At 40.9% G+C, this 26,117-nt stretch overlaps 1 protein-coding gene and 1 long non-coding RNA gene across 9 annotated transcripts in view; one reads left to right on the top strand and one right to left on the bottom strand.

Annotated features, from left to right (window-relative positions):
- Positions 1–4,197, bottom strand: part of LOC116273852 (programmed cell death 6-interacting protein) — a 73,276-nt gene extending 69,079 nt beyond the window's left edge. For both annotated transcript variants that reach the window (XM_031663839.1, XM_031663840.1), the window contains exon 1: positions 3,196–4,197. In XM_031663839.1, the coding sequence (XP_031519699.1) occupies positions 3,196–3,404 (209 nt within the window). In that variant the 5' untranslated portion in view covers positions 3,405–4,197. The remainder of the gene's footprint in view (positions 1–3,195) is intronic.
- LOC116273853 lies at positions 3,817–24,014 on the top strand. Of its 7 annotated transcripts, XR_004182338.1 has the most exons (5): positions 3,817–3,971; positions 12,585–12,760; positions 15,839–15,907; positions 16,103–16,247; positions 18,684–19,040. It is a non-coding gene; the product is annotated as an uncharacterized LOC116273853 (long non-coding RNA). The 7 variants fall into 7 exon arrangements; XR_004182339.1 differs by lacking the exon at positions 18,684–19,040 and adding an exon at positions 23,369–24,014 and having other exon boundaries at positions 15,839–16,247; XR_004182336.1 differs by having other exon boundaries at positions 15,842–16,247.
- Positions 24,015–26,117: the final 2,103 nt, after the last annotated feature.

Below are 26,117 nucleotides of genomic sequence, written 5' to 3'. Positions count from 1 at the left end.
GCAGAAAGCTGAAAGGAATCTGAGCCCCAATTAACTTTGCAGAACCACTATACCAGCCCTGGGCTACCAGAACTACCTACCTGCCAACTTTTTACAAAAGAATAAAATATTAACTCAGATAATTTGGGATCTGCCACATAGAAATGAACCTAACCCTAATGCAGGTGTCATACTAAAAATAGATGTACCTGACAGACTGCATACATGATTGTTAAGATCCCCAACCTCCGTTTCCCAGAATAAAATTTAGAAAGCTGATAAGCAGACTTTTTCATAGAAGGAGACTAGAAGCTTTCTCTCTAAAGAAATTGATCACCACAAAGAAATTACACAATGCTGGTAACTGGTATATATGGAGCTTCAAATAAAATACAAAATAAAAAATAAAAAACCAGCAGGGTTCCCATTTGATCACCCTAGGTCACCATTTACCAAGGTCTAATCAATTTTTAGTAACAGCCACTTTATAAAGGAAGAAGTATCATACAAAAGGGTTTTGTTGTTGTTGTTTTGTTTTGTTTTGTTTTGTTTTGAGACAGGGTCTCAGTATGTTGTTCAGGCTGGCCTCAAACTCCTGGGCTCTAGTGATACTTCTGCCTCAGCTGGAATTATGAGTGCATGCTACCATACCCAGAACAAATGAGGTTTTAAGTACTCATTCTCATTATTATAATATGCATAAATGTACATTGTAGGAAATTTTAATAGAACACCTACAAGTTAGTAATAGGAAAACAAGTCTATCACTGAAGCTATATATGGAGCTGCATATCAGGACTTACCAAGCTAGCTTCAATTCTTTAGGAATTAGCTTAAACTCTCTTTTTAAAAGTTCATTAGTTTAAAAGTTCATTAAGTTAAAAAATTAATGTTAAGTTTACACAATTATCCAAACATCATCATTAAAAGTAAAATATTCTGCCGGATTTGAATGAACATCACACAACTGATTCACATCTAATTTTACAGCATATATTCCTAAGGAACCTCTGTACCTATCTCCATTATAAACCTTAGTAATATCTCCAAGCTTACCCTAACCCCTCTAGAAGACCAAAAAGTGAAAATACTTAATATTTGTTGAATTAATGTGGCAGGAGGGGATTATATAGAGGTGGCTAAAGAAACATGGTTAGTTTCAAAGAGACTATATCTACAACAGGTTCACTACCTAGGAACAGTTTACACATTTAAGTCTGGTAAAAAGAATAAAAGAATGAACAAATGAATTAAGTTTTAAAGTTCACAGGAGAACCTTATCCAAACCATTATCCACCAACCTCCCATGTCTGTTAGTCTAAAACCCATGCACCAATTGCTTCTGAAGACCCCAAATCTGAGGGCTGGAACCAAATTTGATATATTCAACAAGATTTTTATCACAGGGTTCATTATACCACAACTATGTTTTCTTAATATTACTAATGGAAAATCCTCACTGAATGCTATTCATGCCTACATAAAAATTACCTTGAAATTGTTTAATTATGTTAATTCTAAAGAATGGCTAAGTATTCCTAAGTTAACTTAAAAGAAAATTGCTTATGCTATTAGACTAATTACCCTTGCAGCCCAACAGTTCTAGCTCTAAAAATTTGAAACCAAGGGGTTTTAATTCCTCTGAACAATCTATTCAATATCCCTTCCTTTCGAGAACCAACCCTTCCCCAGCCCGGACTCATCTTGCTTTGACACATGGGGTAAGAGGAAATTAAATCGGTTGAAAGACTCAGATAAGGGCAATTAACTTAGCCCATTTCCCACCATCATAAATGGGTGCAAACAAACCCAGAAGCCTCCCATGGACTTCCACCAGAGCTAAGGAGAAAAGCACTCTCTTCTGTAAGATACTGAGTGTTGTGGACGATTGTAATTACACTACAGCCATCCCTCTCAATACAGGAACAAAGCTTTCGAGGGAAGCATCATGGAGGCAAGACGATCTCCAGTGATACCCAAAGCTAAGGAAAGAATATCCCTAGACTTTTCAGTTAGCAGAATAAGTCTTTTCTTTCTTTTTTTTTTTTTGAGACGGAGTCTCGCTCTGTCACCCAGGCTACAGTGCAGTGACGATTTCAGCTCACTGCAGGTTCCGCCTCCCGGGTTCACGCCATTCTCCTGCTTCAGCCTCCCAAGTAGCTGGGACTACAGGCGCCCACCATCACGCCAGGCTAATTTTTTGTATTTTTAGTAGAGACGGGGTTTCACCGGGTTAGCCAGGGTAGTCTCGATCTCCTGACCTCGTGATCCACCCGCCTTGGCCTCCCAAAGTACTGGGATTACAGGCGTGAGCCACCGTGCCCGACAGAATAAGTCTTTTCTCAGCTCAAGCTAGTTTAGCCTGGGTTTCTGCTACTTGGATTGGAATACAGTTGTGATTCTCTTGTGAAACAAATAGAATATACTATACGGAGATGAACAAGGTAGGCAAAAGAAATTTTTAACTAAAAAATCCTATAAAAATGTTCTTATAACTATTAAGTATAATGAAACGAACCCTCATTAAATCAGAATGAGCTAAATAAGCTTGCTAAAATAACAAATTTACTCTATTATGTATATACCTGTTTGTGAACAAACTGCTTTTAAACAACCTACCTTGAACGGTTCTATTATGTAACTAGAGTTTTATTTCAAATACTTGTAGCTCCTAACTTTCAGAATTCTCCATCTGTCATTTGATTATTTTGAACTGAGGAAGATGGTCCATTTCATGTGGACAATGTGATGAGTTGATCAGACATTTGGTCCAGTGTCCCAATTCCCTCACTTCGCCCACTTCCTTCAAGCAACTACTATTATGAAATCTAAATTTGGCCCAAGAAAGACAGTGATGGAAAAATGGGGGGAAAGGGGAAGCTTCAGAGACCCAAAAAAGTGAAAACTACTTCTAAGTAAATGTGGCAAGAGAAATCAGTACATGGCTGACTGCTGCTCCCAAGCACCTGATCGACGGAGCCCTCGCCGACCAAGGGCTGGGGCAGGCGGGCAGGCAGGACAAGCGGGCAGTCACAGCCGGCCTGCAGGGCGGGTCCTTTTCACCAGCAAAGAATGCAGACCACACCTACGCGCCCGGTCAGGCCGGGGCGGGGCGGCTCGGCCCAGGTTACAGGATTGAGGGAAGGGGGAAGACAGGAAGAGGGGCGGCGAGGGACTGCTGGCAAACAAACTACCCACACCCAGCCCCGCGCCCACCTCAGGAGCGTCTCGAGCGCGCCCTCGTGCTTGTCCAGCGGGCGACCGACTGCGGCGCGGCGCAGCTTGCTGAGCTCCTCCGCCGCGCGACAGTACTGGGCCTGCTCTTCCCCGCCGCTTGGGTAAGTCTGCTGGATGAACTTCACCAGCGGCTTGGCCAGGTCCACCTCTGAGGTCTTTTTCAGCTGCACCGAGATGAACGTCGCCATGATCAGCGCCTCCGCCGCCGTTCGGGCCAAACAGACAGCGGACAGCCTACGACGGCCGAGAAGAGAGAGGTACTGGTCTGGCGGACTGGCGGACTGACGGGCTGACGGACGTGCGCTCCGCCTGCGTTCCGGGTCCGGCCACTTCCGGGAGCTCCAGCGCAAGCGCACTGGATGCGGGGTCCTTAAGCCGTTCGCGGTCACGTGAAGGTGTCGCGGCGGCGACGCCCTCCTGGACCCAGTTCAGGCTGTGCTATGCTGTAAAATACTACTTTCTCCGCATCTGGAATTCTTTCCTTCCTCCTTCTTGCCGCAGTGGTGTACTGAGCACTTTCACGTAAGAGTATTCATCCACTCGAACAACCCCCTGGAGAAGTACTCCTGTCACTGCCACCTGCGAGAGTTTGCGGCTACCTCCCCAAGATGCGGTCCCAGGGTTATTGTGACCTATGATGTTTATTAAGCTACTGTTGACGGGCTGCTGTGCACAGGAACGGAGTGCACAGGGAACCTGGTAGGCAAGACTCCTGCCATCGTGCAGCTTACTGTCAGGTTGACACAGATACTAAGGTAAACGGAAAAAGTATCAGGAAGAAAAACAGGGTACTTGGGATTTAGGAGATGTTAAGATCGCTTGGAGGACCCTAATTTAAATAAGATAAAGAAAGTAGGTTTTCTCCGGAGTAGGTGAACTGAAAATGAACCTGTGTCTGTGGTTGCTGTTTTGTAGAAAGAACAAAATTTTAAATACATTGAAAACGACACCTGTAATTTGAGAAGATGCTTGGCATCAGGAGAGGAGAAGAGTGGAGAGAGGTGGAGTGGCAAAGGAGAGTCTCCAAACCAAAAGCCTGCGTGCAGAGGCCCTAGGAGGCAAGCACTTACCATGTTTCGGGAGTAGAAACGAAACATATGACAAGACTCTTAAAAACAAATAGAATTGGGATGGAATAAAGTTGGATGAGTAAGCAGACATCAAATCGTTCAGAAACTTGTAGTCCAAGTTGAAGATTTTGTTTAGTGTTGTATAATAAATGCAGAGGAAGCTATGTACATTTATAATTTACATTTTTTAAAGGCCACGTTGTAGCTCAATCGGATAGTTTGTCTTTTGATGGAATGTAGTATACAGTATCATCATGATACATTCCACGCAAAAATATTTAACTTGAATCTATCAAGCCTTTGCATGTAACAGACTTTATAAAAAAATACAACTGATAGATGAACAAACTAAATGATGCCAGAGGAAGTAACTAGACAGAAGGTGAAACCAGAAGCTGAAACATTCTGCAGGATAACTGGCCCATCTCTTCAACAATTTGTCATGAAAAAAGCAACTGCTTTATGAAAAGAAATTTAAGGGACATAACAGTTTGAATTGGATCCTAGTTTGAACAGACTATAAAATGCATTTTCAGGAACATTAAAGAAATATGAATGTAGATGGACTGAGTATTGGATAAAATAGAACTGTATTGCCATGGAAAAGATCATTAACTGAAAAGAGCAAGTCACAAAGTAGTATGTTACAGCATCCCATTTTGGTTTAAAAATGCACATCTGTGTATTTAGGTACAATGAAAAAAATAGTGGCCTTATACCCTAAGGTGTTAGTAGTGGTAATCTTTGGAAGTGGAAATGTGTATTTTCTTATTTATGTTTGCCTATCTTTTTCATTGTAACTTTTGCAGCATATAGACTACTTTCATTATAGTCAAAGTTTATTTTACCACAATTTTTTTTTTTTTTGAGACAGAGTCTCAATCTGTGACCCAGTCTGGAGTGCAGTGGCACAATCTCAGCTCACTGCAACCTCCGCCTGCCAGGTTCAAGCTATTCTCTTGCCTCAGCCTCCTGAGCAGCTGGGACTACAGGTGCATGCCACCATGCCTGGCTAATTTTTGTATTTTTAGTAGAGACTGGCTTTCGCAACATTGGCCAGGCTGGTCTCGAACTCCTGGCCTCAAGTGATCCACCCACTTCAACCTCACAAAGTGCTGGGATTACAGGCGTGAGCCACTGCACCTGGCCTATTTTACCACAATTTATAAAAAGTTTTGTTTATTTTAATTAAGTTATTCTAGGTTAAAATAAGTAGCCACCCTTGGCTGATGCATAAATAAAACATTAGAGGAAGGAAAGAATGGAAGCAAGGAGGCAAATCATGAGATCATTTCAGAAATCAAGACAAGATCATGAAAGCTAACATTAACAAGAGTGAACCAAACGGTTAATATCTTTGAGTTTAAAACTGAAGAATTTACCAATGAATTGCATAGGAAAGTAAAGGAAGTGGTCAAGGATAGATCCTGGTTTTGGGGCCAGAACATCTGAGTGGTTAGTAGAATCATTACCAGTTGATAACCCATGGAAGAGGGTCGGGGATGGGTGGTGTCTTGTAGGTTGGTTGACAGGACTGACCCATTGGGAAGATAATGAAGAAGCAAAGTATATGAAAAGAGGAGGAGAAAGGGTAACCAGAGGAGGGAGGATACAAAGAGAGTAATTAGCCATCAGAAAGATGAGGGACATGACATTTGTTGAGGCAGATGATGGGGAAAAGAAAGTTAACATAAATGTGATTAGTTTTGTGACATTGACCGAAGGAAGATTAAGGTGATACTATCTGATGGCTTAGAATGAAAACCAAACTCCCTACCACAACATGATGGTCTTTCTCTGCAACTTCATATTTTGCCTCTTGTTCCTCATTTGTTACCACTGAGTCACAGTTGTCTTTTTAGTTTCTCAACTCACCAAGGTCTTTCTTGCCTCATGGGACCTAGAATGTTTTCTCCCTTTCTTCATGTCTTAGTTGAAAGGTCTCCTCTCCTCATCATCATACTATCTAAAGTACATTCCCTCCCTTGTTAACCTCTAGCGCAGCCATTAGTTCCTTCATAACACTTACCCTAACTTGCAAGTATTTTGTTTGTTGATTTAATTTTTATCTGACTTCCCCACTAGAATGTAACCTCCATGAGGGCAAAAATTGTGTGTTTTGTATACCAGTATGTCTCTAACACTTGGTATAGCAGGCACTCAATTTCAATTTTAAACTCAAAGATAGTATCTTAATAAACATTTGTTCTTTGCTCACACAAAGTCTAATATGGAACAGGCTTAGAGTTGTCCTCCAACCAGTGTCTGAGCAATCCAGACCACTTTGATCTTGTAACTCTGCCGTCCCAACATGAGATTCCACTTTCGCTGCAGAAGAGGGAATGTGTAGCATCATGCAGTGGCTTGTCACTACCTCAGCCCTCCACTTCCACTTGTATTTCACTAGCTAGAACCTTTCATATGGCTCCGCCGAACTGCAATGGGACTGGGAAGGGAGAATCAGATATTAGGGAGCATTCATAATGCCTTCCGAGGGGTGTGTGTCACTGCTTCCAAACTTGCTTATGATGATGTTAGTTTTTCATCTATGTGATGAAATGCCATGTATTCTTAGTGTGTGTTCTCAGCATAACAAATACATTTTGGGAATATTAAGTAAATGGATTTTCTTTCTCAAAAATTCCTAGTTCTGGGCCTATCATTAACCCCACTGATTGAACCAGTGGAAATAGTTGCCTCTTTGAATGGACAGAACCCTGCTAAAGGCAGCTTTGAGTTTCAAAATAGTGTGTTTCAAGTCCACGTTGAGACAATAGCCTGAAAGTAAGCACTTATGATTTTTGGAGGAGACTTTGTTGTTAAGGAGAAAAGAGGCTTACAGAAGTCAGATTCAGAAGACTGTAATATTTTTACAATAAATGAAAGTAAACAGTATAAGAATTTGATGTAAGGGAAGTTCCTGCAGTGCAAGAAAGAAAGTCCTTTTGGTACTGAGCGGAAGAGTCTAAGAGAGAGAAGGTGAACAATAAAAGGAAAATGTAAATGTGGGATTCATACTTCCTTACTCCACACTCAGGATAAACCTAGAGTATGAGGTAGATGGGGGAATCTAGAGGGGAAGAAGCATGGAATAGGAACACCCAAATAGACTTGATGAAACAAAAAACATCAAGGATGGCTCCTGTGTCACCTGGAAGACACATATCTTGTGCGGAATGGAAAAAAGGCAATGGTAAAGGACCAGGGCCCTAGATTTTTTACAACGTGGGATAGAGAACTATTTGTCTCCTTAATTTACTAGCATATTTACCTTTAAAAATTGATGAATGAAAGAAAAATTACCCATTTTTCAAACATGGGTGTGTAAATTTTTTCCACTTTGTACAGAAAATTTTAAAGAAATGGAAACTACTGAACACCTTATATTCAGAATTACTCCCTGTATAAGCCCATTCCAATCCCATATACTGCTGATTAAATTTTCATCAGTTGGCAGTTCTCTAGTATCGGTTTCACTGCTATTTAAGTAACTACTGCCCTTTGCTACCAGTGTCTCTCTTGGGTGAGAGTCACTTTACTCGAATGAGATAACTTCTGAGAATAAATTGATGCACTATTTTGGAAGAATTGCTCTATAGAGTAAAAAATAATTCTGGATAATTGAAAGTTATCTTGTGAGTATCTGCACATTAAGGATACATTTCAAGACTCCCATTTTCACTAAAATCCCGTATTTGTTTAAGCATTTCAAGTTAAAGGGAGCACCCTCCCCCTTTCACCCTGACTGTTGTTGTTCATTCGTTTTTGGAGCTATATAAGAATGTTTCTTTAATCGATTTTCCCTTAGGCATACATTAGCTCTCTATTCAAAACTCAGTAGCAGGGAGTAGTAAGTAAGTGGTTATTAGTGATTCTTCATATAAAGCACATTTGAGTTTCTTAGAAGAAAATTATGCATAAAGATTACCTTCAGATATCATGTCTTTAGTTTGTTAATAGAGAAGTTTCTTTGGACATGTAGAACACTGTAATAAGATAAATTTTAAAAAAGAAAAGTAAGCATATATACAAAATGTATGCAATTTCATTTCACAATTGAAATGAAAACCAAATCCTACAAGCTTCTTGGTACAAAGTTTTGGTAACACTTGGATGACCAGACTGAGTTATTCAGCAAATATTTTTGGAGCTTCCACTGTGTGCCAAACAAAATGTAATTCAAGAGAATTCTATGACCAATCTATTAATCTATTGTATATATTTACAGAGGTCTTTATTCCACCCTTATATAAGGTAGTTCGGCAAATAGTTCACAGGAGGAGGTCTAGGAAAGCAGTTAAGGAAAGTCGTAAAATGGCAGCTCTGCAGCAAGCAGAAAGTACAGCTAGCCCAGAATAAGGAGAGGGTGGAGGACCGCAGGAGGAAGATCCAATAGAAACAAAAAAAAAGGTTGGAGGGATGATTAGATAGAATGAAAACCACCGGGTTTCTCGTTGGAAAAATTATTCTTTTCCCTTTGTAATTAACAACTAATTCGTGGGAATATAATTTGAGGCTATATAAAATGCTGTTCCACATGAAACTTTCTTCCGCTAGTTTTAGCATACTTTGATGATTCTTGCATGAATCTAGTATTTCTATGATGATTGCAAAATGGCGATTTTCTTATTCATTATTATGCCTATATCAGCTGACATTATTCTAGAAAGAAGAATTTTCTTTTCTCCTGTATTTATTTATTCATTTATATGTTTATACCAGCATGAACCCATGGATTTTTATTCAATTTAGTAGATTATAAACCACTATTATTATTTGTTTTGATGCTCAAATTGTCCAAGATTTGACTAATATGAACACCCTCAAGGTGGCTCCTATGTTCTTTTTCTTCCAATATTTCCTTTTTTTTTTTTTTTTTTTTTTTTTTTTTTTTTGAGACAGGGTCTTGCTCTTTCCTCCAGGCTAGAGTGCAGTGGTGTAATCATGGCTCACAACGGCCTCAACCTTCCAGGCCAAGGCTCAAGCAATTATCCCACCTCAGCCTCCCAAGTAGTTGGGACTACAGGTGCACACTACCATGCCCGGCTTATTTATTTATCTATTTTTTGTATTTTTTGCAAAGACAGAATCTTCCTATGTTGTTGAGGGTGGTCTCAAACTCCTGGACTCAAAGGATTCTCCTGCCTCAACTTCACAGTTCATTTTAAAAATTTCAGACACAGCACAGAGTTTTGCAGTGAATGCCCACCTACCCACCACCTAGATTCTAACATTAACATTTTACTATGCATGCTTTGTCTCATATCTGTCTGTCTGATCTTCCCTCTATCCACTCATAAATCTACGTTGCTTTTTGGATCCATTTCATAGTACATTACAGTCATCAGAAAGGAAAAGTAAAATAAGTAAATTTATTGGTAAATAGGTAATTGATGGGAGTCAAGAGATATTTAAATGATATCAATGAATGTCGCTTAAAGCTGAAAAATCAAATAACAGAAGGAAGTAAAGAAAAAGACTTTTAAAATGACTCACAAAAGAAAACCCAATGTGATAGATTATAAAATTGGCCACACACTCTTCCTCTCCCTTTGTCATGATTTTGCAGTATGACATTGCAGATCTTCCCATCAGGAAGTGGAGTCTTTTTCTCCACCCTTTAAGTCTGGGTCATTGATGTGAGCTGCTTTGGCCAGTGGGGCATTAGCAGTTGTGATGTAAGCAGACACTTCAGTCATCACGGTTTGTCCTCTCTTACTGCACTTGCAACCCTGTAACCTCCATGAGTGCCGTCTTGCCTGCTGGATTATGAGACACGTGGTTGAGTCACTCTCCTAGCCCTAACCAACAGTCTGCTAATTGTCGGACATATGAACAAGGCTATCTTAGATCATCCAAGCACCAGGCAACACCCTAGATGACCTCAGACACATAAGCAAGCACCTGAAAGATCAGCTGAGCCAATGTAGACCAGAAATGTTAAGCCAACCTACAGAATTATGAGCTAAATAAATGGCTGGTTTTTAAGCCACTAAGTTTTGGTATGGTTTGTTATGCAAAGAAGCTAACTGATACACTATCATTATGGTACGTACAAGCAACATACCTAAAACAAAATGATTCAGAAAGGCTAAAGAGAAACAAAGAGACAAACTAGGTGCTATGGACTGAATGTGTACCCCCAACAGTCACTTCTTTTTTTTTTGAGACAAATTCTCACTCTGTCACCCAGGCTGGAGTGCAGTGGCACGGTCTTGGCTCACTGCAAGCTCCACCTGCCGGGTTCATGCCATTCTCCTGCATCAGCCTCCTGAGTAGCTGGCACTACAGGCGCCCACCACCATGGCCGGCTAACTTTTTGTATTTTTAGTAGACACGGGGTTTCACTGTGTTTGTCAGGATGGTCTGGATCTCCTGACCTCGTGATCCGCCCGTCTCGGCCTCCCAGAGTGCTGGGATTACAGGCATGAGCCACCGCGCCCGGCCAACAGTCACTTCTTGAAGCTCAGTTCCAAATGCGATGGTATCTGGAGGTGGGACCTTTGGAAGGTAATTAGGTTGTGAGCACAGAGCCCTCATGAATAGGATTAGTGCCCTCGTAAGAAGAGGCACAACAGAGCTTTCTTCCTCTCTCACTCTGCTACATAAGGATACAGTAAAAAGGTGTCTGTATGCAAAGCAGTAAGAGGGCACTCACCAAAACCCAATCATGCTGGCACCCTGCTCTTAGACTTCACATCCTCCATAACTGTAAGAAATAAATGTTGTTGAAGCCACCCAGTCTACAACAGCCTGGACTAACTAAAACACCAGACAAATGGAACTAATAGGAATGCAGGGTCGTTCTTTTGATATCAGACAATTCAGACCAAAACGGCTTAAATGTAATTAAGGACATTTCATAATACTAAAGGCTAAAATTATCCAGAAAAAAAAAAAAAATGTAGCTAAAAGCCACAGTACAGATAAAAGTTTGAAATATCAAACTTTTGGATCAGATAACCCAAAATACCTGTGTACCAAGTAACATAGCAACCCCCATCATAAAAAAAAAAAAAACTATAGGATTACATTTCCAAGTAATAATTTCTCATATTTGGCCAACTCTGTGAGTAGCTAAGGGAATTTTAAAAAATATTACTCAGGGATGATCCGAAGAAGATACATTTGAAAGCAAGATTGGTGGATTAGGTCTGTGCTGAATAATAATTTGTCATACCTCATTATAAGAGATGTGGCCATGGCTGGGAGCGGTGACTCACGCCTGTAATCCCTGCACTTTGAGAGGCCAAGGAGGGCGGATCACTTGAAGTCAGGAGTTTGAAACCAGCCTGGCCAACATGGTGAAAACCCGTCTGTAATAAAAATACAAAAAAATTAGCCGAGCGTGGTGGCAGGCGCCTGTAATCCCAGCTAGTCAGGAGGCTGGGCAGGAGAATCACTTGAACCCAGGAGGCGGAGGTTGCAGTGAGCTGAGATTGTGCTCTTCTGCCTGGGTGACAAAGCAAGACTCCATCTCAAAAAAAAAAAAAAAGAGAGAGAGAGGTGGCCTTGTGAAATTATAGGACAGATGGGAAAGTATCTTCTACCTTGTGGTTAGGCTGTACTCTCTATGAAAATTAATATTTGTCCTTGGGAAATGGTGATTCAGCAGTCTCCTGCAGCACAGTCAGGAGAACAAATAAGTTCATTAATAACTCACAGGAGAAGTGAGTTCCTTCACCTGTCCTTTACTTTTTGGTGAAACTTGAATAGTTAAAGTTTCCCATGTACTCCATCCTAACTTGGAATATGAGAGAACTCCACTACTCTTACCCAGCACACTCTCCCCCAGAGTATTATTCTAGCTTACTTGTTATCAAATGGGTAATTTTGCTCTCCAGTGAACATTTTTGGTTGTCACAACTTAGTGGGAGAGGATGCTACTAGCCTTTAGTGGATAGAGGTTAGAGATGCTTCTAAACATTCTACAATGCACAGGACAGTCTCTCATAACAAAAATATTATCCAGTCCCAAATGTCACTAGTACTAAGGGTAAAATTCACTTAAAAAGCATATTGCTCAGAACAGGCTCCAATTTTTGAGAAACATACTGCTAGGGGTATAGTCTGATCTATTTGCAAGGGATGGGTTGTTCCAAAGAATGAGTAAAGTCTTGCTTTGAGAGATGAGAAGAAGGAAGCATTGTTGCAGAGATGTTGGCTCCTAAGAATAGGGGAGAAAAATAAGGAAGTGGAGTACATCAATGAGGGGTGAACTTCCAGAGGAATTTTCCATTAAACTAAAGAGAAAGTTATTGCCATTTTCTTTGTTGACCCAACCCTCGTTAAAGGCAGAATGAAGAAACAAGACAGCAAAGAATGTGACTAGTCCCATGGAAAGGAAGCTGTATCCCATCGTGGGGACTCTGTCCAGATGTTCCAGATGGTGACCAACAGCAACATGATATAGTGGTTTGTGCAGACTTCTCCACATATGTGAGGAGCAAGCTTGGAAGTTCAAGGGGTTTGATGTAAGTTACTGTCTGGTTCTTCTACCTCCCATATACTTTCACCCATTCACCCCTCTCTGAAGTTAGTATCCTGATCTCACCTGGATGTCCTCACCTCTCCCTCTTTGTTCTTTGTCTTAAGCCTTAAGGGATAAGGATGTGGCTCAGGCCTTAGATCATTATCATAATCCCGTCCTCAAGCCCCAATAGTACAGAAAAAAAAAGAAAAGAAAAGAAAAAACATGACCCAATTCTGACTATAGAGATATAAAAAGAGGTTTGCCAGAGATATCAGAGAAAGAAGCTTCTTAGCTCTTTTGAGGGCATTTCTGAAAGTGACCCGTCTCTCTAGATGTGGCTGAAAAAGCGTATCTCTGTGTATTAGGGTTCTTGCACACAATAGAAATGAACTGTGGATAATTTAAGCAGAAAGCAAATTTATTAAAGGATATCAGGGAGTCCATAGACTCTCTGGAAGACCACAGAATCCACCTTTAGGGCCACACAACAATTTATCCTATTGTAGAACTGCTCCAAAGAAAACACCACTGTTGCTCCCAATGAGCACAAATACCCCACTGGCAAAGGGTGCTGGGCCCTAGGGACTTTCACCTGAACCTCTGCAGCTGCTGCTTCTGGAGATAGTACTGCTACTCTTGCGAGGAGGGTTTCTGCATGGTGCTTGTATCTTCATGTCACCAGATTTCACAGAGCTGCAAGGGAGACTGGGAAAGAGAATTTCTGAATTTCACATTGAGGAAATAAGAACTTACAAGACGGAGAACTCTCCATAGGAAAGGTTTTCAGGGTGCCTTGTGGCCATTAAGAAAACATATGTCCACTATACCTTGGGAGTTGTTGTCAGCCATCTTATAACTTTGATAGGGAATTAGCCTGATGTCCCAGAAGCCAGAAAACAGAAAGAAACAGGGTGGATGATGATATCTCTGAGATGCTGAGTCAAACCCCAGGTGAAGTCCACTCTATTTCTGAGATCTCAGTCCATTGCCTAATAAATCCCCTCCATTGTTTAAACATGTTTGAATTGGGGTTTTTTGTTGTTGTTCTTTACAAATGACTGCATCCTAATTGATACAATAAACAAACGAAAAAATCATTAGAAAACACTCCTAAATTTTTTTTTTTTTTTTTTTTTTTTGAGACGGAGTCTTGCTCTGTTGCCCAGGCTGGAATGCAATCAATGGCCCCGTCTCAGCTCACTGCAACCTCCGCCTCCTGGGTTCACGCTATTCTTCTGCCTCAGCCTCCTGGGTAGTTGGGATTACAGGCGCCCGCTGCCATGCCCAGCTAATTTTTGTATTCTTAGTAGAGATGGGGTTTCACCATGTTGGTCAGGCTGGTCACGAACTGCTGACCTCATGATCCGCCCACCTCAGCCTCCCAAAATGCTGGGATTACAGGCATGAGCCACTGCGCCTGGCAACACTCCTAAATTCTTAATGATGGCATTACTGGATTATAGAGTATGCACATTTTAAATTTGGGTATATTGTATCCTAGATTCTCTTCCAACTTTTTGCACCATTTTTTATTTCCAGTAACAGTTTTTGATAATTTCCATATACCCTCACTAACACTAAATTCTATCCTACTTTTTAATATTTATTAACCTGTTAGATGAAAAGTAGTGTATTATTTTACTTTTAGTCTTTATGTTTAATGAATTATGAGTAAAATCAAAAGTCAACATTTAAATTGATTAGGTGTACACAGTACATCATGTTTTCTTTTTTTTTTTTTTTTTTTTTTTGAGACGGAGTCTCGCTCTGTCGCCCAGGCTGGAGTGCAGTGGCCAGATCTCAGCTCACTGCAAGCTCCGCCTCCCGGGTTCCCGCCATTCTCCTGCCTCAGCCTCCCGAGTAGCTGGGACCACAGGCGCCGCCACCTCGCCCGGCTAATTTTTTGTGTTTTTAGTAGAGACGGGGTTTCACCGTGTTAGCCAGGATGGTCTCGATCTCCTGACCTTGTGATCCGCCCGTCTCGGCCTCCCAAAGTGCTGGGATTACAGGCTTGAGCCACCGCGCCCGGCCCACAGTACATCATGTTTTCTATGTGTTTTTTTCCTTTTCATGTTAAGTTCAGGAACAGAGTCCAGAGGATCAATCCTGCTTATAACTGACTTTAAGAAAGATGGAGCCGGGCGCGGTGGCTCACGCCTGTAATCCCAGCACTTTGGGAGGCCGAGGCCGGCGGAGACCATCCTGGCTAACACGGTGAAACCCCGTCTCTACTAAAAATACGAAAAATTAGCCGGGCATGGTGGCGGGCGCCGGTGGTCCCAGCTACTCGGGAGGCTGAGGCAGGAGAATGGCGTGAACCCGGGAGGCGGAGCTTGCAGTGAGCCGAGATTGCGCCACTGCACTCCAGCCCGGGCGACAGAGCCAGACTCCGTCTCAAAAAAAAAATAAAAAGAAAAAAAAGATGGAAAACTACTCCAGTCCAAACAGACCCCAGCCTCTGCCTCCTCTGTCCCACAAGGTGTCACTGTTGAGACATAGAATGTCTACTGTAGCAAGACCTTTCACAAGATGGAGCTATTAAAATTTAAATACTCTGGGCCGGGTGCGGTGGCCCGTGACTGTAATCCCAGCACTTTGGGAGGTCGAGGCAGGTGGATCACGCGCTACTCGGGAGGTTGAGGCAGGAGAATCGCTTGAATCCCGGAGGCAGAGGTTGCAGTGAGCCGAGATCGCATCATCGCACTCCAGCCTGGGTGACAGAGCGAGACTCCGTCACCAAAAGAGAAAAAAAAAATTTAAATACTCTGGCAATCTATGGTTCCAAAGTTACAAACACAAAGGGCTTTTTTCCTAGGACTCACCTGTGATGCTAGAGTAAAATTTGTAGGAACTGAGCTAGAAACTTGTTGCAGCCAGGATTGTTAAGCCCAGATAAACAGTCCAGGCTCCCCTCTCCATGGTGAATTTCTCCTGTCTTTTGCTGCCTTGTCAGGTCAGGGCCACTTCAGTCCAGAGGTGATAGAGTAACATTAACCCTCCTAAAGGAAGTGATCAGGGGTCTCAGTAACTGCCTTCCCAGAAGCTTAGTCTTTGGGAAAATTTGCTGACTTTCTCCCAGCAGCCTTTGAACTTCTTGTACCGAAGAAAATGATGAAAAGAGCTTCACTGTCAATTCCCACATGTCCAGGTACAGCCTTCCCCTGTGTTTCCTTACATCTACCTAATTAAAATGATCCCTCGGTGTGTCTCCCAGAACAAAGGGCTACTAGGGGATCTCCACTAACGGAGATGCTTTGCTTATTTGAGGCAGTTCAGTCCAGTGGATAAGAATGTCTGGAATCCTGACTGCCAGAGTTTAAATTCTAACTACAATATTTATCAGCTGTGTCACTCTAGGTGGTTCACTCAACATCTCCAAGCCTCAATCTTCACACCTAAAGATGATGAAGAATACTACTTACCCCCAAAGGACTATTGTGGGAATTAAATAAAATATATTAAATACCTGACAGGTTGCCCAGAACACAGTAAGTATTCAATGTTAGTTACTGTTGCTATTTTTTTTTTTTTTTTTTTTTTTGTAATTTTTATCACTATCATTGCTGAAAGCCTCTTCTTTTTTTAAAATAGAAATAGGGTCTTGCTTTTTGCTCAGGCTGGCCTTGAGCTCCTGGACTCAAGTGATCCCCCTGCCTCAGCCTACCAAAGTGCTGGGATTACAGGTGTGAACCACCATGTCTAGCCAAAAGCCTTTCTTTGTATCTCCTCAACGTTTAGAAGTAGAAATACTTCATCTCTAGAAAGAAAACGTTCTATTAATAAATGATGGACAGAGTGCAGATTTTTTTTCTCACCAAATCTAATTTCAGTTCCCCATGAGTCAACCTCTTACCAATACTGACCACTTTCTATATGATAAATTTAATACTATATCTAGCTGTTAAAAAAAAAAAACTTTAAATGAAATTAACACATTTATTTGAGTAAAAGAATGATTCATGAATTGGGAAGCACCAAGACCAAAAGAGGTTATGGGCTCTGCTCTGGAAGCAGCTACCTTTTATAGGCTGAACACAGAAGCAAAGTAAAGAAATTACCTGAATTGCTACAGCTAAGCGTTTGCCTTATTTGGGTGTAGTCTGATGGGAGAGCCCTAGTTATATAGCCAATTCACTCAATGGCTGTTTGTGACTGGTTAGGGCTATATTTTTGTTTGTCTATTTAAGTCAGTTATAAGAAATACCTCTAAATTAGGCTTTGGTCTGGGCACAGTGGCCCACACCTGTAATCCCAGCACTTTGGGAGGCTGAGGCAGGCCGATCACTTGAGGTCAGGAGTTTGAGACCAACCAGGCCAACATGGTGAAACCGCATCTACCAAAAATACAAAAAATTAGCCCAGTGTGGTGGCATGTGCCTGTAATCCCAGCTACTCGGGAGGCTTAGGCAGGAGAATCACTTAAACCCGGGAGCCAGAGATTGCAATGAGCTGGGATCATGCCACTGTATGCCAGCCTGGGTGACAGAGTGAGACTCCATCTCATAAAAATACGTACATACATACATACATACATACATACATACATACATAAGGCTTCAGCTTGCTTATGTAAGGGCTCAGGGTGCAGAGACAACCTCAGGCTAGTGGCCTTTTTATTAGCTTTAAAACTGCTGAAACATCCCATTGCCATGGGAGTGATTTAAGCCAATGTTCTATTGTTGAGTATTTAGGTTGTTTCTGCTCTTTTTTTTTTTTTTTTCTTTTCTCTTTTAAGAGAGTCAGGGTCTCACTCCATCACCCAGAGTGGAATGCAGTGGTGCAATCATAGTTCACTGAAGCATCACACTCCTGAGCTCACATGAGCCTCCTGCTTCAGCCTCCCAAGTAGCTAGTACTACAGGCAGACACCACCATGCCCAGCTAATTTTTAAATTCTTTGTAGAGATGGGGGTCTCACTATGTTGCCCAGGCTGATCTTGAACTCCTGGCCTCAAACAGTCCTTCTGCCTCAGTTTCCTAAAGCACTGGGGTTACAGATGTGTCACCCCACCTGACCTGTTTCCACTTTCTTAACGTTGTAAACAAAATGGCCAAGATGGTAGCTAACTCCTTATGCTCATGTGTCATTCATTAGTATTTTGTTGCAATAAATTCCAAGTGCTGATTTTTTTTTTTTTTGAGACAAGAATCCCACTCTGTCACCCAGGGTAGAGTGCAATGGTGCAATCATAGCTCACTGTAGCCTCAAACACCTGGGCTCAAATGATCCTCCTGCCTCAGCCTCCCAAGCAGCTAGGACTTATAGGCACATCCACCATGCCTAGCTAATTGTTTTATTTTTTGTAGAGACAGGGTCTCACTATGTTGCACAGGCTGATCTCCAACTCCCGGGCTCAAGTGATCCTCCCACCTCAGTCCCTACATGCTGGGATTACAGGCCTGAGCCACTGTACCTGGCCTAATGTAGACATTTTTAAAAGCTTTTGATCTGGCTTATGAAATTTTGCCACATCTAGAAAAGATGGTTGACTGCATTTCTAACAACGGTGTATAAAAGTACTGAAATCTAACCAACATTAGCTATTTTGAGGTTTTTTTAATCTTCACCAATTAAAAAGGTGAAAAATTGTTTCTCACAGTTTTAATTTGCATTTATTTTATTTCTAGTAAGGCTATGGATTTTTTTTACTTGTTTCTTAGCTGATTTTTGGTACACTTTTGTACTTTTCTCCTTTTTTTCCCTTTCGGTTCTAGACCTACAGATGTACTCTTTTAAATTGCTATTTTGAATATTTCTTTTGGAGAATTTATTTTTTCTTCTAAGAGTACTTTCTATTGTAAGAGTAATAATTCTTTATTTTTCAAGTTGCAAATATTTTCCCCAATTTTTTGCTTGTGTTTTTGTTATATTTATGGAATTTTAAAGCATCAGGTTTCTGACATGGAATTTTCTACTCTTATAGGCCCATACATTGTGAAATATCAGAACATTAGAGACAAAGAGATAATGTTCTAAGTGTCTGGAGAGGGGAAAAAAATGGGCCATGTACAAGGAATGGTAATAAAAATGACTTTGGGCTTCTCAGCAACATTTGAAGGAAGAAGACAATGGAAGAGTGTCTTCAATGTGATGGAAAATGCCTTCCAACCTAGAATCCTATAACCAAGCAAACTGGCAATGTGAAGATTGACTATAGACACTTGTAACATCTGAACAAAATTAGGCCAAACATGGTGGCTCACACCTATAATCCCAGCACTTTGGGAGGCCAAGGCGGGCAGATCACTTGAGGTCAGGAGTTCAAGACCAGCCTGGCCAACATGGTGAAACCCTGTCTCTACTAAAAATATGAAAATTAGCCGGGTGTGGTAGTGGGCGCCAGTAATCCCAGCTACTTGGGAGGTTGAGGCAAGAAAATTGCTTGAACCCAGGAGGCGGAGGTTGCAGTGAGCCAAGATCATGCCTCTGCACTCCAGCCTGGGTGACAGAGTGAGACTCCATCTCAAAAAAAAAATCTGAAAAAATTATCATTTATATTGATTTTCTTTGCTGCTATAACAAATTGCTACAAACTTAGTGGCTTAAGATAACACAAATTTATTCTCTTACAATTCTGGAGATCAGAATTCCTAAATCAAGATGTTAGCAGGACTGTTTCCCTTCCAGAGGCTCTAGAGGAGAATCCATTTCCTTATCTTCCTTGTTGCCAGAGGCTGCTTGCATTCCTTGTCTTGTGGTCCCTTCCTTCATACATCCATATTTAAAACCAGCGCAGCTCTCTCTTCTCTCTATCTCTCACTGTCTCTGTCTGTCTCTTTCTCTCATACATACATACACATGCACACATATACCTCCTACTATCTTATTATATGGACCTTCATTACTACATGTGGCCACCCAAATAATCCAGGATAATCTCCCAATTTAAACATTCTTAATGTGATCACATCTTCAAAGTCTCTTTTGCCATTTAAGGAAACATATTCGTAAGATTCGAATGTGGACATTTTAGGGAACCAGTATTCTGTCTACTACATCACACAATCACATTGCCTGTACTAAGATGAGAGAGTCATCTGAGAAAGAAGAAAATACGGAATACAGAACGTAAGAGATTCAACACAGAGAAAAGGAAAAGACTCTCCATGCTGGTGGTGAAGTCGTGATGTTAAAATGACACCTGCACGCAGTCCTGATTGGGGCAGTGTGATATGAGAGATAGCCATGTCAACTGCTGTCCTTACCATGTTTCTGCCATTGTAACATGCTTTTAACTTGATGGATATGCTTCACCAAATAGGGAATAAATCTAAATATAGAAAGACAGATTAAGGGCCCAGAGAATCTAACTAGAACCCATAAGACTAGATAACAAAAACAAAAACCAACAGAAATAAGTGATATCAAACAGCCCTGAAAGAATCCAGACATTGCAATTATTAAACACAAATAATAAAACAACTATATTTACTATGTTAAAGGACACTAAAATTATGCTTGAAAATTTCAGCAGGAAACTGGAAACTGTAACAAGCTACAGAGCATGTTTTAAAAAGAATCAGATTGGATTCACCAACGGAAAGAAACCATAAATCAAGTTTAAGAACGGTGAATGGGTTTCCAGCAGATAGCAAACTGGAAGATATATCACAAACACAATCATAAAACACTGCGACACTGCTGGGAATTACATTCACATATATGTAATAATGTAAACACTGATTATTGATTTGATAACTATTGTAATATAACTGTATTGAGAAGATTAAGGATAGCAGAAGACAGAATGGCATTGTAAGACAGACAAGTTCTCATCTACTACAATATGAAGCTGATAGATAATAGCTAAAGGTAGTATATGCCTATTATTTACAAATTAGGTAGAGATGTAAATGCCAGAGAGAGCTAGAAGCATAAAAAAAATAGTTATCTCTAGGAAGGAGGGAAAAAAGTAGAGAGGGATGGGGAAGGGAAATGCTGCATTTTATCATAACCTTTTTGATACTACTTAACCTTTTTAAATGTGTATGTATTATTTTAACAAAATAAAATTGAAAAATAAAGATAAAAAATTCGTAGGACTGGATGAGATCATAAGATAGGCAGATAAAAACAAAAAAACAAAACACCAGTATATAAGCCCAGGTCCCTCCAATATTTAGAGGTCTGGTAAACGAAGAGGAGAACCATAAGAGAATGGTGTCATGGAGTCCAAAGTATAGAAAATATTTCAAAAAAGAGAGAATGATCAACCATGCAAAGTGCTGTTAGGAAGAATGAAATTTGATTATTAAATTTGGTATCATTAAGGGCAACCTTCAAGAGCAATATTGGTGGAATGAAAGCCTAATCTAAGTGGGCCCAAGAGGGTGGAAAGTAAAGATGGCAGGAATAGCAACTCTGTGGTAAGGAAAGGAGAGTAGAAACGGGTGGGTCAAAAGAGGGTTTTGTCTATATGTGTGAGCCTGCGTGTATGGTTTGAATTTTTTTTTTTTTTTTTTTTTTTTTTGAGATGGAGTCTTGCTCTGTCGCCAGGCTGGAGTGCAGTGGCGTGATCTCAGCTCACTGCAACCTCCGCCTCCTAGGTTCAAGTGATTCCCCTGCCTCAGCCTCCCAAGTAACTGGGATTACAGTCACATGCCACCATACCCGGCTAAGTTTTTGTATTTTAGTAGAGACGGGGTTTCAGCATGTTGGCCAAGATGGTCTCGATCTCGACCTCGTGATCCACCCCCCTTGGCCTCCCAAAGTGCTGGGATTACAGGCGTCAACCACTGCGCCCTGCCAGTTTCACATTTTTAAAACAAATTTTGGCCAGGCATGGTGGCTCACACCTGTAATCCCAACACTTTGGGAGGCCGAGGAGGGCGGATCACTTGAGTCCAGGAGTTCTAGACCAGCCTGGACCACATAATGAGACCTTGTCTTTACCAAAAAAAAATATAAAAATCAGCCAGGTTTGGTGGAATGTGACTGTAATTCCAGCTACGAAGGAGGCTGAGGTGGGAGGACTGCCTGACCCTGGAGAGGCAGAGACTGCAATGAACCAAGATCACACCACTGCACTACAGCCTTTTTTTTTTTTTTTTTTTTTTTTTTTGAGACAGGATCTCGCTCTGTTGCCCAGGCTGAAGTGTGGTGGTGTGATCTCAGCACACTGCAGCCTCCATCTCCCCAGGTTCGGGCGATCCTCCCACCTCAGCCTCCCCAGTAGCTGGGTCTACAGACGTGTATCACCATGCCCAGGTGATTTTGGTAGAGACAGGGTTTCACCATGTTGCCCAGGCTGGTCGAATAAAAATATTTGAATGTTGATGAGTGTGAACTATTATGTTATAGGTCAGAAACATGATTAATATGCATAAATTCCTAAAATAAATTCTACTGTGCCAGACAGCATCTATCAGCTCCAGTAGCGATAAAGAATAATTGCTAAACAGGTATTATTAAAACCTTAAAGAGACAGCTGTCTTACTTATGGCACACAGCAGGCACTCAGTAAACATTTCTTGAATGAATAAATGTTATGCTGGCATTGTATCTGCTTTGCCCATCTAAACTGTATAACTCGCTAATCAAAATTTAAACTAGACTATAAAGCTTCTAAATATCTTAAAAGGGATATATTGCTGCTTATGTAAAAAAGAGTCCCCAAAACATGAACTAAACCAGGAAGGGACATTCAACATGAAACTGGTTTAAGCCATCATTCATGTTGTTTCTAAGAAGTACACTGCCAGATTCATTGAAGAAGAATTGAATTAGGTGATAGCAAGCCAGTTGCAATAATGAATGACATCTACAGAAAACTTGAGGCAGAGATGTGGTTCAACCAGTTACAGGCGCTTTGAAAGGAACCATTTCAACCTGGCCCCAGGTAAACTCATGAAACTGGCTTGGTCTGTCTGTGTGGCCCCTAGATCCCGCCTCACTCCTTCAAACTTTTTTCTAGGCTAACAATCCCTTCCTGTTTTCTCCACTCTTTCCAAATTATAAAGAACATATGTAGTATGTTGAAACTATCACCAAACACACTCCTAATTCGTGTATCAAAATAGTCTCAGGGCAAATTCCCCAGAGATAGCATACCACCCCTGAGTTTAAATATGTTCTGGTATTTTCTCTGGAGGAAATGGCCATGATTTCTGGCCTTTATTTTCTACTTTTATCCCAAGTGTGTGGTTGCTGAAAGCCCACTTTCCTCCTCAAGTATTGTACAGGTAGTTAGACAGGACTTGACATGGATCTTGTAGGGGAGGCGGTGCAGGGAAGTAAGCTCTTTAAGATGTTCAGTAATCACACAACAGCCCTGGAATTCAGGGATTATTTGCTATGTAAACACAGCCCCTAAACAACATTTGCCTGGAAAAGAAGATAATCTGATGCAAAATGAATTTCTTTGGCAACTTATTTAGAATCTCCTGTTCCTGCATAATTAGACCTACCCATGATTCTCATTCTGACCAATATTTTACTGCTTCACTGCTAGAGGGTAAAAGAATGTTGCATTTTTAATTCAGTACATTATATCTTGTATATATCCAGTCTTAACTGCTGAAAGGGATTAATGAAGACTTAATAGATCACTGTGTTACAGCATAATACAAGATAGCCCTTTAATACTGTGTATCTGGATCTGACATCTAGAACTGCTGCAGCCATCTTACATCCATGAAGAGACGAATACAATAAATTTTTGCTGAACTTTGAGTATGTGCATTCAGATTTGCACACTGTATAACCAGAGCTCCAGGAGATGGAACCAGAGTAACCACTTTTCAGAAAGCTCATCAGAGTCAGTAGGAAAGTTGCCTGATGATAAATTTGTGCCTGTACATCTGGATTCAACAAACTGACTTGGGGCATAACAGTCAGCTGTGCCAAACTCCACTATAACCAACTTTGAGCTGACAATTCAAGGGGTTGTTTAAACCAAGCAATCATTTTTCCTTGTGAAAATGTGTGATTTCTGCTGTTAGAGGTCCCATCCTTGCCTTTAGTTGGAGACACAGGCTTCAGAAGTCTGTGCTTCCTTTTATATACCTATAAACGTGTAAATACTCAAGACTTTACACTAAAATTATATTCAAATTATATCTTTTCAGCTAAAAACTTACTCTGCCCCAGAATTTCTATTTTTCTTTTGTTTGGAGTCAAAACTGATATACCAAGGATGGCAAAGTAGAAAGAACCTGGTTTCTTGATGATATCCTTATGTTACTAACTATGAGCCCTCCTACCTCTGGATTTGTTATGTGATATAATAAATTTCCTTTTTGGTTTAGGCCACGTTCAGTTGGGTTTTCTCTTATTTGTACCAAAAGTAAAAGAACTGATATACCTTATTTTATTGCTCCATCAAAAAGAGTGTCTCCCACTCCATCACACACTCCTTTATTTCTCTTTATATGACTTAATTACTACCTGAAACTACCTTATATATATACATATACATATATATATCTTTTTTGTTTGCTTGCTTGTTTACTTGTTCATTATCTATAATGCCCACTAAAATATAAGCCCCATAAGGGATGGAGAATCTGCTCCCAAGCTGTCTCATGTGGTTGTTGTTAGCCCTCAGTTCCTAACTGGCTGTTGGCTAGAGGCCCTGTTTCTCACCACGCAGGCATTTGCATGGGGGTGCTGCTGGACATGTAAGCTGGCTTCCTCAAGAACTAGTGATCCAGGAAAGAGAGAGCGAGAGGGCACCCCAGACAGAAGCCACAGCCTAATCTCAGAAATGACATACTTAGAAAGCTTTGCAGTCAGACTCCAGGATTTGAGTCCTGAGCCCTGTGGGTCACATACTGTTTGCCTCAGTTTATCCATACATAAAATGGGAATAATAACAATATCTACTTTTTGTCAAGGAATAAAATAGCTAATATATATTAAAAGCTTTGAATGTTATATTTATAGGTGAATTATAGGACATCTGATGTTTAATTACTCCAGAAAAAGAATGAGTTGGAGGAATGATAGTGATAGATAAATAGATACAGCAAAATGTTCAAATGTTGATAAATAGTTGAAAGTGGATAATGCACATATGTAAGCTCTTTTTGTTTTGTTTTTTTTTATTTCTTAAATGTGAAATTCTCCATAATAAAAATTTACATAAGGTTGGATATGGGCTCATGCCTGTAATCCCAGCATTTTGGGAAGCTGAGGCAGGAAGATGACTTGAGGTCAGGAGTTCGAGACCAGCCAGGCCAACATGGTGAAACCCCATCTCTACTAAAAATACAAAAAAAATTCACCTGGCGTGGTGGCGCACGCCTGTAATCTCAGCTACTCGGGATGCTAAGGCAGGAGAATCGCTGGAACCCGGGAGGTAGAGGTTACAGTGAGTCAAGCTCATGCCACTGCACTCCACCTGAGTGACAGAGCGAGACTCCATCTCAAAAAAAAGAAAAAGTTACATAATTGTTTACATAAAGTGTTTATAATAGTACCTGGAACATTAAATAACTCAATAAATATTAGTTATTACTTGTTTTTTCTTTTGAGACAGAGTCGCACTCTGGCCAGAGTGCAGTGGCACAATCTTGGCTCACTGCAACCTCAGACTTCTGGATTCCAGTGATTCTCCTGCCTCAGCCTCCCGAATAGCTGGGATTACAGGTGTGCGCCACCACGCCCAGCTAATTTTTTGTATTTTTAGTGGAGATGGGGTTTCGCCGTGTTTGCCAGGCTGGTCTCAAAACTCCTGGCCTCAAGTGATCCACCCACTTCAGCCTCCCAAAGTGCTAGTATTAGATGCGTGAGCCACCGCACCTGGCCAGTTATTAGTTTTAAAATGCTGGTTAAACAGATTTTTCTTTATTCAAATGCTATAACTTCTTGCCTACTGGGTCTTCATACAAGCATAAATCTTTTTTTTTATTATTATACTTTAAGTTCTAGGGTACATGTGTACAACGTGCAGGTTTGTTACATATGTATACCTGTGCGATGTTGGTGTGCTGCACCCATCAACTCGTCAGCACCCATCAACTCGTTATTTACATCAGGTATAACTCCCAATGCCATCCCTCCCTGCCCCCCTCTCCCCTCCTCATAATAGGCCCCATTGTGTGATGTTCCCCTTCCAGAGTCCAAGTGATCTCATTGTTCAATTCCCACCTATGAGTGAGAACATGCGGTGTTTGGTTTTCTGTTCTTGCGATAGTTTGCTGAGAATGATAGTTTCCAGCTGCATGCATGTCCCTACAAAGGACACAAACTCATCCTTTTTTATGGCTGCATAGTATTCCATGGTGTATTGTGCCACATTTTCTTAATCCGGTCGGTCACTGATGGACATTTGGGTTGATTCCAAGTCTTTGCTATTGTGAATAGTGCCGCAATGAACATACGTGCGCATGTGTCTTTATAGCAGCATGATTTATAA

This window comes from Papio anubis, chromosome 2 (assembly GCF_008728515.1).
Source record: "Papio anubis isolate 15944 chromosome 2, Panubis1.0, whole genome shotgun sequence".
NCBI classification, from domain to species: domain Eukaryota; kingdom Metazoa; phylum Chordata; class Mammalia; order Primates; family Cercopithecidae; genus Papio; species Papio anubis.
The sequence above is the reverse complement of the archived record's forward strand: the minus strand, read 5'-3'. Positions and strand labels throughout refer to the sequence as shown.